The 22,138-nt window shown below is 37.3% G+C and overlaps 1 protein-coding gene across 6 annotated transcripts in view; it reads left to right on the forward strand.

The window, feature by feature from the left end:
• Positions 1-21,295, forward strand: part of ZFX (zinc finger protein X-linked) — a 46,512-nt gene extending 25,217 nt beyond the window's left edge. For all 6 annotated transcript variants that reach the window (XM_084789340.1, XM_084789339.1, XM_084789343.1 and 3 more), the window contains 6 exons: positions 3,079-3,648; positions 14,873-15,022; positions 15,210-15,353; positions 15,721-15,870; positions 16,343-16,483; positions 17,269-21,295. In XM_084789340.1, coding sequence (XP_084645466.1) covers positions 3,079-3,648; positions 14,873-15,022; positions 15,210-15,353; positions 15,721-15,870; positions 16,343-16,483; positions 17,269-18,452 — 2,339 coding nt within the window. In that variant the 3' untranslated portion in view covers positions 18,453-21,295. The remainder of the gene's footprint in view (positions 1-3,078; positions 3,649-14,872; positions 15,023-15,209; positions 15,354-15,720; positions 15,871-16,342; positions 16,484-17,268) is intronic.
• Positions 21,296-22,138: the final 843 nt, after the last annotated feature.

Consider the following 22,138-nt stretch of genomic DNA (forward strand, 5'->3'; position numbering starts at 1 on the left):
CTCATTTGTAGTTGGCAGTAACATTTATTCCTTACCCAGAATTTCTTTAATCCAGCCCACTATAATCAGAATATTTAACTCACATGTAGATTATGTGATATATTTGTTCTCTGTCACCCAAAGGATAAAGTATAAAACCAAGGTCTTCGACATCCTGATACTGTCCTACTTTTATACCTTCTCATAGGTTCCCTTAAATAGTCTTGCTTCAGGAAGACAGTTTTGCTTCACTGCCCAGAGTACAGTATGAGAGAAAGGGCTAACTAATTTCCCACTGGTCTTTAAATGATCAAGTTGTAGTATATTAAATGACTTTATCAGAAAGTTAAAAATGTAGTAGAAGAGGGCATACATTTTTCATAGAATAGCTTTTCATGTTTGGTGATTTCATTTTGATAATAAATGCACAGTTTATAATTCTTTATTAGAACATGAAATATTATTGCTCTTGGAAGAGAAACTAAGGAGAAAAATACACAGTGTGTATTTGCTCTTATTTGTGAATGGAAATCTAGCTAATTTACTAAGTGGTACAGTGAAAAACTGTTTCATTTCAGTCCTGATTAATACTTAAGGTATTTGTTTATCTTAGCAAGTCACTTAAATCTGTCAGGCCTCCACTTTATGTCATGATAATAATGAAAGCTGTCGATTTTTCAGAACACTTCCCATATATTCCCATTTGATCTTCACAGACTTGTGAAGTGCATGGCAGGCACTGATGAGGACACAGAAACTCAGAGGTTAAATGACTTGCCCAAGGTCACAAAACTATTAAGTGTTAACCCCCTCATCTGTGATTTATGCTTTTTGCTTGTTTGGTTGGTTGTTTTTTTCGAGACAGGTTTCTTTTTGTGTAGCCCTGACTGTCCTAGAACAGCTCTGGCTTTGAACTCACAGAGATCCATTTGCCTTTGCCTCCTGAGTGTTAGGAAAAAAAGGTGTGTGTCACCACCTCCTCCTGGCTGTATTTATTTATTTTATTTATTTACTTACTTACTTATTTTGAGTATTTGTTTAGCCACGGATATAGTGACTGAATTAGGTACCTGCTTGGTCTGAGAAAGAACCAGAAGCATTGATCTACTAAAGAGGGTTTTTGTTTGTTTTTTTTAAAGTGAGACTTGTAAAACTTTCTTTGCTGTTCTCAGAATGGGCAGTCAAGATACTGGATTTGTTTTGTGTTTCTCATAGGATGTATAATTTGTTCCATTTGTAGCATTTGTTGAGAGCAGTATTTACTAAGCACTGTATGCTGTGCAAACTATGATCTTGGTTAAGTCATTTAATGTCTTTGGACAAAAATTGATTTCATCTCCTGTCACTCCTTTACCTAAAATGAACTCTAGTAGAGTTTCTTGTATTGTGAGTTGCTGCTTTTGAGAGTGAGGGCAGGCAGGAGGCTAAATAACTCCAGTACTCTGGTGAAGTTGAGGAGGTTGCTTCTTCTGTCTACCTTTACCCTCTGTTTACTCTCTGTCCACAGAGACAGATCACCTCAACCAACTTTTCTTTCTTCTATCCTTCTTTTCATTTATGTCCTCATCCTCTTAGGTCTCAGAATAGAGGTTGAATTCTAAAATTCTAGTCATAAGTGGAGAATGCTGGAGCTACTAGAACAAAAGGAGGATGTGAAGGAAGTCGGGTTGGAGTTTGGGGGGAAGGAGTCAGAGAAATTCATGGGAAAAATGAAAATAAGAAAAAAATATAAGTTCAGGGAAGGGAGCTAGAACAAGAACAAAATTGACATGAAAAACACATAAAATAAAGAAAACTGATCCATTTGCCACCTGTAGTTACATAACTTAATTTTTATAACCATGCCTTAAGTAACTGAGTTTTAGTATGCCCAGAATCTTACTGTCAGGAATATTTTTCTTTGTCTCAATTGTATTATTATAGTTTTTCCTTATCTCTTGGTTTGGGATGAATACTTGTCTCCCAAAAAGTGTCTCTCTAATTTATATAAAAATAATTTCAAGTGCTGGGTGTGGTGGCACATGCCTTTCATCCCAGCACTTGGGAGGCGGAGGCAGGCAGATCGCTGTGAGTTCAAGGCCAGCCTGGTCTACAAAGCGAGTCTAGGACAGCCAAGGCTGTCGAGAAACCCTGTCTCGAAAAACCAAAAAAAAAAAAAAAAAGTTTCAAGATCTGGGTATGTAGTGGCTCATGCCTTTAATTCCAGCATCCAAGAAACAGAGGCAGAAGGATCTCTGAGTTGGGCCTGGTTTACAAAGCAAATCCAGGACAGCCAGGGCTACACAGAGAAACTCTGTCTCAAAAAATGCAAAAAAAAAAAAAAAAAAAAAAAAAAAGGTTCAAGGGAATCTAAATGTTTGAGAAAACTGAGCAGCTACTGTAGTATTTTGGGGAGAAATTGAATAATAATTTTGCTGATTGAAATATTCCACCTCTCCTTGGTGGGGAGCCCTGGTGGCACTCAAAGAAAGAATAAGCAGGCTACCAAGATGAGACTTGATAGCCTATGACCATATAGTGGGGGAGGAGTCCCCCTCTGTCATAGGCCTAGGGGAGGGGAATAGGGTGAAAGTGGGAGGGAGGGAGGAATGGGAGGATACAAGTGATGGGATAGCAATTGAGTTATAATCTGAATAAATTAATTAAATTTAAAAAAGAAAAAAGAAATGTTCATTTAGTTCTGAAGTTTGTGATTTTATGATTTTATTTGCTCATTGTAGCCACTGTTCTATTGCTGTGGAGAGACATCATGACCAAGACAGCTTTTATAAGAAAACGTATATAATTGGGGCCTTGCTTACAGTTTCAGAGGTTTAGTCTGTTATCACGGTGGGGAGCATGGCAACATGCAGGCAGGCACTGCAGTAGTAGCTGAGAGCTATATCCTGATGCTTAGGCAGAGACTGACTGAGAGAGACTGGTCTGGGCATGGGACTTTGAAACCTCAAAGCCCACCCCTAGTAACTCACAACAATTCTATACCTCTAATCCTTTCAAACAGTTCCACTCCCCGGTGACTAAACATTCATATACATGAGCCTATAGGGGCCATTCTTATTCAAGCCACCACCCTAATATATGAGTTTGTTTCTTTTTCAGGAGCTGGTGCTACTCACATGGATGGTGATCAAATTGTTGTGGAAGTACAAGAAACGGTTTTTGTGTCAGATGTTGTGGATTCAGACATAACCGTGCATAATTTTGTTCCTGATGATCCTGACTCGGTTGTAATCCAAGATGTTATTGAGGATGTTGTTATAGAAGATGTCCAATGTCCAGATATTATGGATGAAGCAGACGTATCCGAAACAGTCATCATCCCTGAGCAAGTGCTCGACTCAGATGTAACCGAAGAAGTTTCTTTAACACATTGCACAGTTCCAGATGATGTTCTAGCTTCTGACATTACTTCAGCCTCAATGTCTATGCCTGAACATGTCTTGACAAGTGAATCTATACATGTGTCTGATGTTGGTCATGTTGAACATGTGGTTCATGATAGTGTAGTAGAAGCAGAAATCGTCACTGATCCTTTGACCGCCGATGTTGTTTCAGAAGAAGTATTGGTAGCAGATTGTGCCTCTGAAGCAGTCATAGATGCCAACGGGATCCCTGTGAGCCAGCAAGATGAAGAAAAGAATAACTGTGAGGATTACCTTATGATTTCCTGTAAGTCTTGGGGTATCCTGTTTGTCACAGATGCTTTTGAAAGCTGCTTATCTAGCCAGGCATAAAATTTTCTTACTTAAATATTCATTAAAATTAAATGTATAAAAATACCTTGTCCAGGTATGGTGACACACACTTTTAATCCCAGCACTTGGGAAGCAGAGGCAGGCTGATCTCTCTGAGTTTGAAGCCAGCCTGCTCTATGTAGTGAGTTTCAGGATAGCTAAGGCCACATAGTTAGACCCTGTTTCAAACAAAACAAAACAAAATAAATCTTTGTAAATGAGATTTTAGTTTGGAGTCTGTAAGATAACTGAAAGTAAAGAAAAGTGAGATTGTTGACTTGTTTCTTAGATAAAAGTGTGTTAGAAAGAGTTGGTTTCTTCAGTTATTGAAAGATAGTCTATAACTTTGTGAAATCACGAAGGGTGTGATGTGGCTGTTTCCAGTCTCTATTAGTGTTAGGAACTTCCTCCCACAACTTGAAAAAAAATATATGACAAAACTACTTATATTCTTGTATGCTTATAGGTACGGGAAACAAACTACTGGGTAGAGAAAACTGAAAGTATGAACTTACGTTCTTGGATGTACAGGAATAATTATCTGCTTTGATTATATGTAAAATACTGTTTATAGAGTGGGAAGGAGTACGGTACTAAAACATGATTTTAAGCATGATGAGTTTATTAGAGCACTGCTGCAAACTCAGGTGTTTTGGGGACATACCTCCAAGTGTTTTAAGTTGGAGTCTGGGAGAATAGCTGTGTCTTTTTTTTAAACAGGATTTCTCTATATAGCCTTGGCTGTGCTGGACTCACTTTATAGGTCAAGCTGGTCTTGAACTCATAGAGACCCATCTGCCTCTGCTTCCAAAGTGCTGGGATTAAAGGTGTGCTCTGTCACTGCGCACTGCAGTGTCTTCTTATAACATATTTCTTGGTACTACTTTTAGAAATGAAATTCTAGATTGGATAGAGCACAGTTCTAACCCAATAAAATCATAGTCCTTAAGGCATCAAACTTCAGTAGATAATGACTCATACGTAATTTATAAACTTGCCTAGTTGTTTTCATACATGGAATTTGTATACCTTACATTAAAGTCTACGAACATTTTATAGGCTGTCATCTACAAGTCATTGAGGTTATCTAACCAGATGTGGTGGCGCATGCATACCTGTAATCTCAGCACTCAAGAAGCTGAGAAAACAGGACTTGTACAGGATTGAAGTAAGCCTGGGCCGCAACAAGTTGTGATAGAACTGTTGAAATAAATGGTCTTTGTAAAAAAGAAGGAAAAAAAAACCCCTTCATTTAGTATGTATTTATGGGGCTTACCTGTTTTTGCATTGCTGTAGGTGGTTCAGTTACTGATAAGTCCTAAATGCATAGAGAAAGCCATTGCTCCTAGAGGGAAGGGCTTATAGTGTACTATAAGAGGGAGGTTACAGAGTGATGCAGAGTTGTGACTGAGTAGCCAACCTTGGTCAAGGTTGAATTTTAGTTTGACAAGATGAAGGAAGGATATGGGTTAGTGGAAGACATGTTTTACAAAGGATTGGGGGATTGAGAAGATGCCCCTTGGATTAAGTGCTTGTCATGTAAATGTGGGCATGGAGGTAGGCACCTCAGTGATGTTAGTAGACAAGAGGTGAAGGCAAGCTGGGCTAGTGGGACTGAATGAGCTCCAGGTGCAGCAATAAATAAGTAGATAGCAATCAAAGGTCAACTTTGGGTCTCCACATGCATGTGCATACACATCATGCATTTACACACCCACACATGAACACATGTACATCACACACATTTATAAAAATGGTACCTATGTTTCTTTGTCCTTGTATTTGTTCATGTGTAGTTTCTGTCCTGGCTTTTCCTAGAAAGGGTAGAAATGTAAGATTGTGCTGAAATCTCTATGTACTTTGTTCATTGTAATGAAGTTCCAGAAACAGAATTACTGGATCAAAAGAGGGATCCCCATGAGATGGCGCAGCAGGTAAAAGTGCTCATGTATTGCTACGTAGTCAGTCCCTGGAGCCAGCCACAGTGGAAGGAGAGAACTTAGTCCCAAAAAAGTTTCCCTCTCTTCTTCACGTATCCCCTAAACACACACACACACACACACACACACACACACACACACACACACACACAATAAATTATCTACATTTATAAGTTTGGTTATATTACCTTAATGTTTTGCTTATTGTAAGCCCTCCTGTGTTATGAGATTATCTGTTTTCCTTTTTAAGTTTTTGCTGGTCTGCAAGGGAATATGAGATGTGACTTATTTCAATTTTCAATTTATTTTGTAAGATAATCCTTGTAGCAGTAGAGATTAAGAATAGGTGAACTAGAAGTTAGTGATAGACAGTAGTAGTATTGTGGTTCATGCATGAGAAAGAGTACCGCAAGTTGAAGTGTGGTGATATTGGGTTCTAGGGCCAGTATGACCTGCCTCAAAAGCAAAATAACAAAAATAAATACCCCCAGAGACCTGGATAGTAAAGAGGATTGAGGAGAGTTGGACTCAAGAGATTAGAAAGTAAAATGGATGAGAGTTAATCTTAGAATAAGATAGGTGGGACTTTGATGAAGAAAGAAAATGCAAAGATGACTGGTGCTTCACCCTCAGATTTCTAGTTTGGAAAATTGGGTTATGATAATCATTCAAGAAAAGGAGTACACTTGGTGGGTAAAATTATTTAGAATCTGCTAAAAATTTGAGATGCTTGCTTGTGGGAGACAGTCTGATGGTGGTTCTTTCTTGGTAGTTAAAAAGGCAAATTTGTGGTTTTGGAGAGAAAGGAAATTAGTGAGGTAATAGACTATAGGAAGTATCTCACGTGGGAATGATTGGTATTTTCCAGAGAGTGCTTGCAGGGTGCAGTTACTATGGACTCAGTATGGAGATTCCTCAAAAATGTAATAGAACCTAATATATGACTCAGCAATACCACTTCTGGGGGCTCGTGAGTTAGTATACCACAGAGAAACCTACATGGCCAAGATTACTGCTGCAATACAATAACAGTAGCTGAGAAATAAAACCAGTTAGATGTCTACAAGTAGGTGAATGGATAAAGAAAAGTGGTAGATACATAGTGGCACTTTTTTTCAGCTAAAAAAATAATTGCAGGAAAATAGATGAAGCTAGAGAGGTAAAATGAAAAGAGAAGTTTGCAAAAGACAAAGTGATAAACTTTGAAAGTCTTTTCAGCCCTATAAAGGATACAGAGAATTTCTTAAAAGTGTCAGCCACTGAGAAGAAAGATAAGGGTATTGTTGGTATTTTGATTATTTTCAATAAAACATGAGTGAATGGATAGGTGATGGAAGGCATGAACTATAATGGGCTGAGAAATCAATGAAAGTGAAATTAGGGTGAAAAACATTGTGTAAGCCATTATGGTTAGTCAAGGGACAGGAGACAGTAGTATGGCTTTTGCTGGTTGGTGAACTGGTTGAATGTATCTCGACATGCTACTGTACAGGGACAAACCTCTAGACAGCTCTGACGATAGAGAAAGGAAGGCTAATAGGTGGAGTAAGATGCAAAGAAGAGCACGGGACTGATGTTATGGTTACGGTGAATGGTTGTTAGTTATGTCCTAGGTGGGGAGAGGAAATGTTAGTAAGAATGAGGACCCTCTCTGGAGACAGTTTGAGGAATGTTTGAATGTCATAGCTATTTTCTCTGTGAAGCATCTTCATCTACCAAGACAGAATAAACACGAGGTTGGGCAGAAAGTCAAAGGATAGTGATAAAGGGTTGATGGGGACGGTGAGCTTCTGCTATAGGAAGCTTAGGTGGATGTCGATGATGGAACTGAATTGAACGGCCAGTCAAGAGTGAAGAGACTTAAATATATTAGTAAGATGTTCTAGTATAAAAATTGGGTTTTTATTTTATTTTAAAGGTTTTTTATTTATTTTTATTTTTGTGTGTTTTGTCTGCATGTACATATGTGCACCATGTGTGTGCTGTGTACCCACTGTGGTCAGAAGTAGTCAGTCTCCTGGCACTGGAACTGTGGGTGGTGGTTAGCAAGCTGGGAACTGAACCTGCATTCTTTTTGAGAGCAGTAAGTACTAAGTACTCTTTTTTTTTCCAAGACAGGGTTTCTCTGTGTAGCCATTGTTATCCTGGACTCACTCTGTAGACCAGGCTGGCCTTGAACTCACAGTGATCCTCCTGCCTCTGCGCTTCAAGTGCTGGGATTAGAGGGCATGTACCACCCCGCCCAGCTAAGTACTCCTAATTGCTGAGCCAGCCCCTTTATTTTATTTTTAAAATTAATTTTATTTATTTATATTTGTGTGTATATACATAAACACATGTATGCTTGTGCCATAGTACATGTATAGAGGTCAGAGGACATCTTCTAGAAGTCTGTTCTTTCCTACTGTGCAGGTTCCAAGGAGGGAAAATAGATTGTCAGCCTTGGTGGCAGTCTTTGCCCATTAAGTCATCTTGGCTCAAAATGCTGTTTTTAAATATCAGTGCCAGATTTTCTGTAACAAGACTAGACATCCCAGCACCAAGGGTAGAGGAAATAGTTGGCTTCTTCCCAGATTATGAAGGAGACAGCACTCTGGCTTCTTTGTGCGTTCTCTGGCTTCCACCTTCTAGCTTTCTAAGTGCTTGTTAAGGAGGATGGCTTTACCTTTACCTGTACATTGGTTTTTGCCTTTATTGCTCTTTTAGAAAGCTCACTCCTCTAGAAGACTGATTTAAATGTGTAGAGATAGGTTTAGTAGTGATTGACACCAGTATATCAACTGTAGTATTGTAGAATCCAGACTTTTAAAAAATCTTATTTATATTTATCTTTCTTTTAGGTCCTGGGGTTCTGATTCAGGTCAGTTTTAATGGTCCCAAAAAAATAAATATGGACAGAAATAAACTTGTTTTAGCGTATCTTGGTGTATTTCAATATTTTTATATATATTAAATATATTTTAATGTGATATTTATTCCATTCTAGTTAAAAGATATGAGCTCAAAGAAAGCAAAGGTACATTTAATTTAAACAGGTATCTTTGTTCATGTTACTGTGTAATTTTGCTATAATGAAGTAGTTAGGTTGTTTTAAAATTAGATGTAGAAATAGTGACTTTTGTTTGTATCTTTTGTGTTCTCTATTGTACAGGCATTTTTGAACTTTTTCTCAGTATCACCTCTTTTCTCATCAAAGTAAAGATTGTATTAAACAATCCACTTTTGGAATCAAGCCATTTATAATGAGTTGGAAAATTGTTAGTGTTTTCTTGGTTTCTACCTTCCAGCAAAGATAGTTCATAAAGTGATATTTTAACATAAAACATATTGACTTCAAACCTTTAAGATTGGCTAAGGTTTTGTAGTAAATGAATAGAGGAACTGTGTGGAATGGTTACATTGAACCAACAAACATTGCTTTTACATATTTCTTTTCTTTGTGTTGATAAAACTTAAAATCTATTTCTCTCTCTCTCTATTTCTCTCTCTCTCTATTTCTCTCTCTCTCTCTCTCTCTCTCTCTCTCTCTCTCTCTCTCTCTCTCTCTCTCTCTCTCTCTCTCTCTCTCTGAGACAGGGTTTCCCTGTGTAGCCTTGGCTGTCCTAGACTCACTTTGTAGACCCGGCTGGCCTCGAACTCATAGTGATCTGCCTGCCTCTGCCTCCGAAGTGCTGAGATTAAAGGCGTGTGCCGCCAGGCCTGACTTCTAATGAGATTGTTAAACAAAAATTTAACTTCAGTTTTCCCCTCAAATGCTGGGTAAGGTAGGAAGATGATTTTATGAGGCTTGCTAGTTTCACTTTTCAGAATAGAAAAAGTACAAAAAAGTTACTAACATGAGAGAATTCCTGGGTGGCTTGGGATTATTGATAATTGTTTTAATACAGAATTTTAGACCCTAAACATATCTTTTTATAAAAACTAGGAGATAAAGATAAAGATGTAGGTTCTAAAGATAGGCATGTTCTTGCACTTTCCCCAGTCTTTCACTAGCTAATTGACTTTTGATCAATTTACATACCATCCCAGAGTCTTTGTTTTATTTTAATCTGGGAAATGAAGTAAAAGACTTACGTAGAAACATGAAGGAAATTGCAAAAATGCAATGCAAATTGTAGTTATTATTAGAAGTAATTTTAATTTCAAAAAATTCTGCACTTCTCTTTTGGAGAAGCCTTGTTCTGATGTACTAGTTCTTCATGACTGCAGAAGAAGACACTTATGCAGAAATCATACATATGATGACTCAATTTTTATTGAAGCTTTCTTTGTCTGTTTTTAGAAATTCATTTTTAATAGTAGCTTTAAAATTATGGTGAAATTCTGAGTACTTAACAGGACCAACCATCAAAGAGTTATTTAAAGTCTCTAATATTTTTTATTCAGAATAATTTCACAGGTTGAGATGGGATAACTTCTCAAGGTGAAAATCTGAAGGTGAATTCCACTTCTGTGTATTAATAGAACAGCTCTGTTATCAAGGACGACAGTGTATTTGAAATACCTTTTCCCATAGATTTATGAGAGTGAACAGGTTTTTAAAACTCTGAATTATAAGTAAGTGTATGACATTTTGCATGTTCTAAGATGTTTAGATTTTCCAGCCATTGAAGGTTTTATAAGGGTCCTGACTGACAAACTAACATGTGAAAACAGCAAGTTGGGCCCTGCTCTTTGCAACCCGAAGGACATTTTAACTTTTTAGTACTGTTTAGATCAGGTGGGTTTTTGTTGTTTGTTTGGGTTTTTAAAAAAGATTTTATTTAACTTTTTTGTGTGTATATATCTGTTCATCTGTGTTTGTGTATGTCACCTGTGTGTTCTAGAAGGCTAGAAGAGAGTGTTGGATTCTCTGGAGCTAGTGTTACGCAGCTGTGAGGTGCCTTATGCGGGTGCTGGGAGTCGAACTTGTATCTTGTGTAAGAGCTGCGATTGCTCTTAACTACTGGGCTGATTTTTCTAGCCCATATTTTTGTTGTTGTTTTGCTTTTGCTTTTTGAGGCAGAGTTTTGCAATATGTAGCCTCAGCTTTCTGGAGGCTAGGATTAGTGGCTTGGGACCAGTTTATAAAACTTTACTCAAAGTTTAGGCCAACTTCATCCATCAATATTGAACTATTTAAAAATGAGTGCTCCGATGATGATGATCCCCATGTATTCTGGACTCTTCATAGATAGGTGAGATTTCTGGTGCTACCCAGTGTTTGAAATTTGAAAATGACAGTTGGTTCAGTTATCTAGATTATGAGACTATTTAAAATATATTTTTAAAACAGTTTCTCTTTGTAGCTCCTTGCTCTCCTCAAATTCATTCTGTAGACAAAGCTGGCCTTAAACTCAGAGATCCACCTCTGCCTCCCAAGTGCTGAGATTAAAGTCAAGGACCACCATCCTGCCAGAATATTTAAATTCTTATGATCTTAAAGTAATTAAACCATTCACTGCTGAGTGTGTTGGCACATGCTTTTGGTTTTGAAATTCATTCTCTCTCTCTCTCTCTCTCTCTCTCTCTCTCTCTCTCTCTCTCTCTCTCTCTCTCTCTGTGTGTGTGTGTGTGTGTGTGTACACATGTACCACAATATGAGGACACTTGGAGTAATTGGTTCTCTCTTTCCATCATGGATCAAAATCAGACTTAGTGGCAAGCACTTTTACCTGCTGAGCCATCTTGATAGTTTAGCACAGACTTTAAAAAAAAGTTTAGATTTTTTTTATGTAAATGAGTGCTCTGTCTGCATGTACACCTGCATACCATAAGAGGGCATCAGATCATATTATAGTTGGCTGTGACCCACCATGTAGTTGCTGGGAATTGAACTCAGGACCTCTGGAAGAGCAGCCAGTGCTCTTAACCACTGAGCCATCTCTCCAGCCCCTCCCCCAAGCACAGACTTTTAAGGCCTCGTCATCTGTCACCTGCCATCTACTGCAGCAGACTCATAAATGCTTTCCTTGCTTTGAGTCTTGATCCATTTCTGCCCATCAACATTTTCAAGGCCAGCAAGATGGTATAGCAATAGACATCTGGTCTCATCATTGCTTAAAGTTCTCCTGTGACTCACAGTGGATGCTCTCATGCCTTTGGTCAGGGTTAGGGCTTTAGGGTCCCTCTAAATCAATTTGTCTCCTAGTCTCACTTTCTAGGCTCCATCTACCTACATTGGGATTATGTAGAACTGCTTGGCTAGAGACTCGCCCCCACCCTCAAGTTCCCCAAGAGATTATGATGTCTGTCCCGACTGAGAAACCTCCAGCTTTCCAGGATCAAGTCTCAGCCTTTCTGCCAGGTGCAGGAGGCACTTTGTGATCTGCTTCAGTTTAGCAGTTGGCTGTATTCCCCAGCATGCCTTGTGACACACTTTACGCTTAATCCCTTCCATACGGTTTCTTGTCTCTGTGCCTGTGTTCATAGCTTGTCCTTTACCTGAATGAAGTAAGTGTTCCTCTCATTCAGCCCGAATGAGATAGCTTTTTTTTTTTTCTGTACAGTGAGGCACTATCATTTCAGATGCTGACCTTTCATGTTCTATATGAACTTATATTATTAAAGATTGCATTAGAGAGCCAAGCTTCTCTTATAATATGAATAAACAGGCATTTGCCTTTTCTCCATGAGACACCTTCATTTTCAGTTTAAATTATTCAAGGAAAAGTAAAATAATTTATCAACAAATAAGATAAACATAAACATGTCTTTTATTTGTTTTTGAGACAAGTTCTCATGTATAGCCCTGGCTAGCTTTTTGTTTGTTTGTTTTTTGACATGGGGATTTCTTTGGCTGTCCTGGAACTTGTTCTGTAGACCAGACTGGCCTGGAACATAAAGAGTTCAGCCTGCCTTTGCCTCCTGAGTGCTTGGATTAAAGCCAGGTACCACTACACTTGACTTTTATATTTTATTAAATAGATCATTTTTAAAGATTAAAAAGAAAACTGTGGTCCTAATTCTAGATGAGTCAGAAATCAGGTTGACAAGTTGTCAGTATATTCTTGCCTTTTAAAAACATTTGCTGTTTTATGTATCTGTATATCTGGATCTACGTGTGTGTATGTTTGGGCAAGCGCATACTGTGGCATTCATGTGGAAGTCAGAGGGCTACTTTAGTGGGGAGTTGGTTCTTTTCTTCCACAATATTAGTTCCACAGATCAAACTCTGATCTTCAGGCTTGGAGGCAAGTACTTTTACCCACAGAACCATCTTGCTGGCCCTATTCTTCCTTTTTACTGTTGGTTTTGAAATACTGGCACATATATATGGTTTTTCAAGACAGGGTTTCTCTGTATGTAGCCTTCTCTGTCCTTGACTCACTTTGTATGCCAGTCTGGCCTTGAATTCACAAAGATCCACCTGCCTCTGCCTTGCAAGTGTGGGGATTAAAGGTGTGCACTACCACTGCCTGACTCATTTTATGTTCTTTATAAGAATTTTGCAGGTAAATGCAGGTTTTGAACTTGATGGAGAACATGATGGGACTTTTTAATACTGCATTCTGAGTTCTGTCCTTCCTTCCTTGTTTTAGGTGTGTGTGTGTGTGTGTGTGTGTGTGTGTATGTGTATGTATGTATAGACAGGGTTTTTCTGTGTAGGCCTGGCTGTCCTGGAATGCACTCTGTAGACCAGGCTGATCTTAAACTCAGAGATCCACCAGCCTCTGCCTTCTGAGTGCTGGGATTCAAGATGTGTGCCATCATACCTGGCTCATGTTTCTTTAATAGACTTAAATTAATAAGTCTAACTTTTCATGGTAAATTGTCCTAGGTGCTGAGTTTTTATTATCCTTTACTGTGTTGCTGGAGATGCCCCTAAATAATGTGTGATATAATGTTACTTACATGGCAGTTCTATTTTTGGTTTTTATTCAAATCCAGAGTGTGTTTGACACTATTTTTCTTGTGTTTATTTTCATACGTAACACCAGTTATTAACTGTTGACTTCTATAAAGCTTTTTAAAAATACAGTTGGCTCTTCTACCTTCTATCTCTTTTCTTTGTTTCTCTTTTCCCTTTTCCTTATGGCCCCTCCTTTTCTTTAAAGAGGGCAAATGGGCATATCAGACTGTGTTTGAGTTTATATATTGCTGTATTTATTACCAAGGACTTTGACTTAAAGTCACAAATTAAAGTTGTATATATCTTTTACTTACGTCTTGTAAGATTGTTTATTTGTTGTTGGTTTTGCTTGTTTTTTGGCTTTTTGGTATAAGGTCTCCTATGTAGACCAAGTTGGTCTTAAACTTAGAGAAATCTGTCTGTCTTTGACTTCTTAGTGCTAAGAAGATTAACAAGCCCAGCATTTTATAAATTTTAAGCAGATTGAACTAGAATTGTCATTCTCTATCTTATTGAGGTATACATTTCTGGAAATCATGCTTTATTTTTAAGTGAATATTCTGATGAAAATAGTTCACATCAAATTATGTTTGAGAGGGGCTGGAGAAATGGCTCAGCGGTGAAGAGCACTGACTGCTCTTCCAGAGGTCATGAGTTCAATTCCCAGCAACCACATGGTGGCTCACAACCATCTATAATGTGATCTCATGCCCTCTTCTGGCCTGCAGGTGTATGTGCAAGGAGAGCACATACATAATACATAAATACATACATAATAATAAATAAATTAAAAAAATTATGTCTGAGAATGGTAACCATGAAATAGTGTTTATAAAATATGCATATGGAGACCATGCTTTTTTTCATTTTATTACTAGACCTTTAAAGCCTTCACCTTAAATGTTAAAAGATGATTTTAAATGTAGGAAATCTTTAACCTCTGGTTTAGTAAAGGCTAAATATATCCTCTTACTTACAGTTTCTAGGCTATCAGGCATTTTTCTCTGTGAGTACTACTTCTTTTAATATCTGATTTCAGTTTTAGAAGTCTTCAGAAGTGTATTTATTGACCCTTCTACTTGTCTAGGTTAAAATCACCCAATTCTATGTGAATCAAGTTAAAGATAATGTTTGTTGGGCTGGGCGTGGTGGTGCAGTGCCTTTAATCCCAGCACTTGAGAGGCAGAGGCAGGTGGATAGCTATGAGTTCGAGGACTGCCTGGTCTACAAAGTGAGTCTAGGACAACCAGTACTATACAGAGAAACCCTGTCTCAAAAAACCAGAGAGACAGAGAGAGAGGGAGAGAATGTTTATTAACAGGACTCTCAAAAACAGTAACTTCCTGTTTAAGCATTATTACTTGAGATTGTATTTTCTGCTTGTTTAGTGGATGATGCCAGCAAAATAGAACATGATGGTTCATCTGGACTGACCATGGACACTGAATCGGAAATTGATCCTTGTAAAGTGGAAGGTGCATGCCCTGAAGTCATCAAGGTGTACATTTTTAAAGCCGATCCTGGAGAAGATGACTTAGGTGAGCAGTGCTGAGCAGTGCTTGGTTGAGTCTGATTGTTTTTCAGTTATTTAGATTGTGAAGATGTGAAGTCTTTTCTGAAGATAAAATAATTTTAACATAGTATCAGAAGAATATGTTTTTAAAAAGGAAAAGGTGGAAATGAAATTTTAAGACAAAATCTTGGAGCTGCTGTTTTCCTTAATAGGTGGAACTGTAGACATCGTGGAAAGTGAGCCAGAGAATGACCATGGAGTTGAACTAATTGATCCAAACAATAGTATTCGTGTTCCCAGGGAAAAGATGGTTTATATGGCTGTTAATGACTCTCAGCAAGAAGATGAAGATTTAAGTAAGTAGGTGGTCTTTCTGTGGGAGAAAAATCTGTTTCTAAATTTTTTCTCTGTCACTTTTAAATGGTTAATAGTTGAAAAAATAAGTAGCATTATTTTAGAAATTATGCTGCTGTGTCCTGAGGGAATCGTTACTTGCTCATTATGTATGTTTAGAAAGTTTGCTACTTTAAAATTAAATTATAGTGAAAACCAAGAAATAAGTAATTCAGCAAGCGTTCATTGAGTGTTTATTATACAAAAGCTGTATTCTAGGTATGTAATGTTTGGACTTCCCAATCGCATATTAGCAGAATTCAAATAAAACTATTTTTTCTATGATATCTCTAAAGCTGGCCAGAAAAGTTCATATAATTTTCTACTTAGATGTTGCTGAAATTGCCGATGAAGTTTATATGGAAGTGATTGTTGGAGAGGAGGATGCTGCAGCTGCAGCTGCAGCTGCAGTGCATGAACAGCAAATAGATGACAATGAAATGAAAACTTTCATGCCGATTGCATGGGCAGCCGCTTATGGTAAGTCACAGAACAGCTCTTTGGACATGATTTTGTGGTTTTAGGTTTCAGAAATCTGAAATGCTAGTAGTGTATAAGTATTATTTGATTTAAACATGAAGATTATAAACTCAACATTTGCCCTGACTTTTAATAGGCATTTTCTTTATGAACATTCAAGGAAATATACTGTATGAATAGACAGGCTTTCAGACTGGAACTTTTCATCTTAACTGTATCAGACCTATGACTTTAAAATCTTGGGAGACAGCATGGGAACCCACGGGGAAAATACTAGTGTTTTAGTTTTGGAAGCTAGGCATTTCCATGGTCCTAATATAATGAATGTGCTCATAAAACTCCATTACCTAGTGTGGGGTATATCTGTCATTCATGAGTATCGTGGCTTTTCATTGTTGTAGTTAATAAAGGATTCCTAATTGTCTATAATTTATAATACTGTATGATTTTTTTTTTAAATACACATTGTTAGGTAATAATTCTGATGGAATTGAAAACCGGAATGGCACTGCAAGTGCTCTCTTGCACATAGATGAGTCTGCTGGCCTTGGCAGACTGGCTAAACAAAAACCAAAGAAAAGGAGAAGACCTGATTCCAGGCAGTACCAAACAGGTGAGGGCATGCAAGTTCCATGGTGCAGCGTGCTCCGCAAGCTCTCAGGAAATGCTAGTGTGCATCCATAGGGGTATCGTGGTATTTAGTGGCTAGATAACATGTAGCTTTTGTGTATTGAATTTTAAAATACAATTTTCAGAATTCAGTGCTATTCATGAATGATTTTCTTGACTAAAAAATGAATGCAAAATAGCTCAAACAAGGATGAAAAAGTTTAAAACTTGAATTATGTGAAAATGAATCCTGTATCCATGTTGGCAAGTGTTACTTGTTGAAAAAATACAGTTAAAGAATGATTATTTCAGCATAAAATGGGCATAATTGACAGAGCAACAGGATAAATACTTGAGTTTGATATAGCTTATTATATAATAATTTGCATACTAAGGTATATTTAAGCTTTATTAAAGTTAACATAAATTAATGTTTTATTTATTTATTTATTTAAATTAATGTTTTTAATAAAGCAGGAGTTCTAACTAAAAAGCTTTATATGAATAATTCCCCCTGATTTCTAGATCGAAAATACTAACTTACTTTTCAGTAGAAATTACATATTTATTAGTTGATTTTGTTAAAATGGAAGCAGTTTGTTTAGTGTAGACCAAGTTCTTAGGGCCAGGTTGTTGTATCTCTTAGATTGGAAATGCTAAAAGAAACATTGCTTAGGACAGAGCCCAAATTAGGAGCTCTTGACTGTAGTGTTCAGAGCACACATTCAGACTTTTGAAGAAACCAAAGCCAGCATGTTTTAGTCACTTTATGCTCCTTTCCTTTCTTAGCAATAATAATTGGCCCAGATGGACATCCTCTGACTGTCTACCCTTGCATGATTTGTGGGAAGAAGTTTAAATCAAGAGGTTTCTTGAAAAGGCACATGAAAAATCATCCTGAACACCTTGCCAAGAAGAAGTACCGTTGTACTGACTGTGATTACACTACCAACAAGAAGATAAGTTTACACAATCACCTGGAGAGCCACAAGCTAACCAGCAAGGCAGAGAAGGCCATAGAGTGCGATGAGTGTGGAAAGCATTTCTCTCATGCTGGGGCTTTGTTTACTCATAAAATGGTGCATAAGGAAAAAGGAGCCAACAAAATGCACAAGTGTAAATTCTGTGAATACGAAACAGCTGAACAAGGCTTATTGAATCGCCACCTTTTGGCAGTCCACAGCAAGAATTTTCCTCACATTTGCGTAGAGTGTGGCAAAGGTTTCCGTCACCCCTCAGAGCTAAAAAAGCACATGCGAATCCATACTGGGGAGAAGCCGTATGAATGCCAGTACTGCGAATACAGGTCTGCAGACTCTTCTAACTTGAAAACACACGTCAAAACTAAGCATAGTAAAGAGATGCCATTCAAGTGTGATATTTGTCTTCTGACTTTCTCAGATACCAAAGAGGTGCAACAACATGCTCTTATCCATCAAGAGAGCAAAACACACCAGTGTTTGCATTGCGACCACAAGAGTTCGAACTCAAGTGATTTGAAGCGACACATAATTTCAGTTCACACAAAGGACTATCCTCATAAGTGTGACATGTGCGATAAAGGCTTTCATAGGCCCTCAGAACTCAAGAAACATGTGGCTGCCCACAAGGGTAAAAAAATGCACCAGTGTAGGCACTGTGACTTTAAGATTGCAGATCCGTTTGTACTAAGTCGACATATTCTCTCGGTTCACACAAAGGACCTTCCATTTAGGTGTAAGAGATGTAGAAAGGGATTTCGGCAACAGAGTGAGCTTAAAAAGCATATGAAGACACACAGTGGCCGGAAAGTGTATCAGTGTGAGTACTGTGAATATAGCACTACAGATGCCTCAGGCTTTAAGCGGCACGTTATCTCCATTCATACAAAAGACTATCCTCACCGCTGTGAGTACTGCAAGAAAGGATTCCGAAGACCCTCGGAAAAGAACCAGCACATAATGCGACATCATAAAGAAGTTGGCCTGCCCTAACAGTACTCTTCATCAATGTTTGTAGAAGAACTGGCCTTGAAACAGAAAGTTCATTTAAAAGCCAATCAGTCTTGTTCACATACAATACTGTATATTGATTTATGCTGTGTACAAATAGGATTATTGCTTCTAGTTGGCTTTATTATTTTTTTTTTTTTACATTTTGTTCAATAGTGTGTTCTGAATTCTATTCAGTTTGTTTAATACATGGGGGAAAGCAGCAACAAGTTAGTTGCTTTTACTAAAGTAATCCCTGATTCTATACTGAAGTTTTCTATCTTAGAAGTTTTATATTTATTTTAAAATATTTACCTTGCTTACCTTGATGGTACTCTTGTAAGACCATTTAACTCATGGTAACTCTGCATTGGTAACTGAAAGTATTCATATTGACTTATTTTTTCTCTCTCTTACAAATTTCTCACAAGTCGTCAGAGACATCTAATGGAATGGGAGATTTTTACAGTGAGGTCTCATGATTCATAACATGGAAGTCATTTACTTGTCTTGCTTAGTATTTGTAGACTGTATGACAATGGAAGTTTTTATATGAATTTTTGTGTCCCTGGCATCGCTGAGTTAAAGAACAGTGGCTGGGTTTGTGTTTACTTTACTTTCTTTCTTTTTTTTTTTTTCTTTTTAGTGGACAAGATATTTTTTTTCTTTAGACTATTTACATCTTTTGTCAGTGTAGCAAACTTTTAGAAAACCTTGTTGAGATTTTTGCTTGATCTTGTTGTATTTTGATTATTCTATCTGTGCTGCTTTGTCTTGGAATGGTTGTGTGCTACAAATGAATTTAACTGAGGACTGCATTTTGGAATCTCCTAGGGGTAACTTGTGGCTCATAGGATCTTTTGCAACTTTATATATGTAAATGTACCCTGAATTATATCTATCTATCTATATATACACATATATATGTAACATGTATCTGTGTGTATTGCTTATTTTACATACTTATACACACAACCCCCAGTAGTAGTTGTTTAAAATCTATAATGAAAAGTATTAAATTTACAGTAACGTGAAAGATCCAGGGATGCAAGAGAGAGCATTTTGTAAGTCTTGCTCTTCAGAGAGACTACTCAGGTGAAGAATTAGAAGGAAAATAAGGACACTAGTATTTTTAAAGAGTAAAGGTATTTTCTTTTAAATATCTTTGGTAATTGAAAAATAATTGAAAAAAATAGAAGTTAAGATGTTTATAGATACAATGTTTTCATACAGTTTCAACTCCATGCCTTTATATTTTTCTGAAAAGCTAATGGGTATCCAGACATGAATCCCTCAGTTCTCTCTGAGAAGCTGGAGAGAGAAATCTTGTTTGACCAAGTGAGAGGGATAGGAAGGGAGTGATGGCTCCATGGACCAGAGAACGGGTGCTAATAAGGACTTGGACTTGGCAGATTGAGCCTGCTCTGTTAGTTCTTAGTTAACTTGAAAAAACTTAACACTCGCTTGTCTTGGATTACATGATAGAGGTGTGGTCCAAGTGTGTGAACAGTCTGAGGCCTCACTTGGATCCTCACCAAGTCTTTCAGAATTTTGTTTTTGAGAGCTGGCAATTTGTGACATACAGGTCTGATCGCTGACAAAATTTGTAAAAAGAAGTTGGATGCTAAGATTTTTGTTAAGATGTCTTTTGGAAAACAGTTTCTAGAGTCCCTGGAATTGGCTGTTGGCACATGGGTCTGGCACATCATGGGAGACTTAGAGATTTCTTCCCACTCGATAGCTGCCTTGCCGCCTCATTATGGTGCTCCATCCCTTTCGTGCCGTTAGGTTTTTACCTTTCATCTTTCTCTTTGTCATCAAGATTTGTATTCAAAGTTATATTTTTGGGGTTAGATGTCTTGAATATTTGGTGTTTGGCAAACCTCTGAAGTGCTAGATTGATTTAGTCTAGTTCTAAATCAAGTTCTTAAGACTGGTATGAACTCCATCCTCAGTGCCAGTCAATGCCAAGGCATGGGTTCCCTAGCCTTCCATCCCATAGGGAATTCTTTTGCCTTTGTAGCCTCCGCAGCGTGCTTTAAAAAATACATCACAACTATGATTTAATTTATTGCCCTGTTATTCTTGAAAGCTGTTTTTTTTTGTGTGTGAGAACTTAAAAAATCTAATTGATTATTTTCCCCAGAAGTAATGTAAAACACCTAATGTTGAAATTTATGAAACTTAAAAAATCATCTACAATCAGTACAGAAAATACAAATGATTGGACCACTTAACACATTTTTTAAATAAACTGAAAGATAAGGAACACAACACTTTACACACTTTGTATTTCTCTTTACATAATCTGGAACCATACACAGTTCTTTTCTTTTTAAAGCACAATATTGAAGCCTTTAAAAGGTATTTAAGGGTTTGGTCAAGTGAATATAAAATGTGTTTGTCTGTATAAAGAGAAAATGAAGTAGTCACTGTTATGTACTGACATTAGTTACAACCTAGTTTCAATTCTTAAAACAATTTTGATTAGCAAAGCTAAAAAAGGATGTTTCAGTTAAATGTTTTAAAGAGGTACAGATTTTTACAAGGACATAATATAAGTTATTGTTCTGTAGAAATATCCTATTAAATATTGTATGTCCCTCCCTCTGTATACTTTGTAAAAAAAGTAAAATACATAAAAAAGAAAATCATATAGGGGATGTGTGACATTATTGTAATTGTGTACTTGAGAATAACGTGCAAAAATAAAAATCAGAATATTTTTCCTGTTAACGAATGTTCAGTCTATTTGATACCAGTACTAAGTTAATGCTTTTTCTTAAGAAAGAAAATGTACAGTTTTTGTAAACCTAATAAACATCAAAAGCAGTGGATTATTTTCATCCCCCTATTTCTTAATTCCTTTTATGCAGCAGTGGAATGCAAAATGCTTGATTGCTTTGAATTTTGTGACTTGGATGCAAATACTGATATTTCAGTCCTGTGAATTTGCAAGTAACGTTACAGAGAAGTTAAGAGGTGATTGGTGAGTCCTTTGATGAGCATGTCCTTGAAATTCATTTTTTCTTTTATCTTTGTAAATGATTTGTTTTATTAGCATCTCTGATTCCTGTTACAAATTACCCATGTATAAAGTGGGCTGTGAAAGCACTTACAATTTGTTTCATTATCACTTCGCAACACATTTAGTCTGAAGACCTGCTTTTGAGTTACCCCTTTATGCCCAGGTTGGAAGCCTCTAGTAGACCCCAATGTACTAGAGGATGGTCACTGTAGTTGTGAAAATTGCAAGATGGTAAAAGTCAGGAGTTGAGAGAGGTTTGCAGCACTTTTGATTTTTAACAATGAACTTCTATAATTTAGAAACCAGTGTTGGCCTAAGAGATGAGATGACAACCAAAACTTGAGATAAATGTCCCAAGAGAATGTGGTGGACATCACAATCAAAAGTCATATAAGTCTGGCAAACCCAGGATTTGCCGGAAAACCTGATCTCACCCATTCTGCCAAAATATGCTACCCTGTTGTTGTTAGGGTTCTCTGTATTTCCTACAAAGTCTTAGATTTGTGTACGGAAAAACAAGATCAGTCAGCATTGTAAAGCGGATCTGTGTCAGAGCCATGCCTGGCAGCAAGGTAATCTGCTGGGGCTTGGTTAAAGACCCAATTTCAGTCTACCCTCCAATTCCAGTCCCGAGGGAACTGGGACAAGGGATGGGCCCCAG

The sequence above is a fragment of the Acomys minous genome (genome assembly GCF_964271855.1).
Source record: "Acomys minous genome assembly, chromosome: 7".
NCBI classification, from domain to species: Eukaryota; Metazoa; Chordata; class Mammalia; order Rodentia; family Muridae; genus Acomys; species Acomys minous.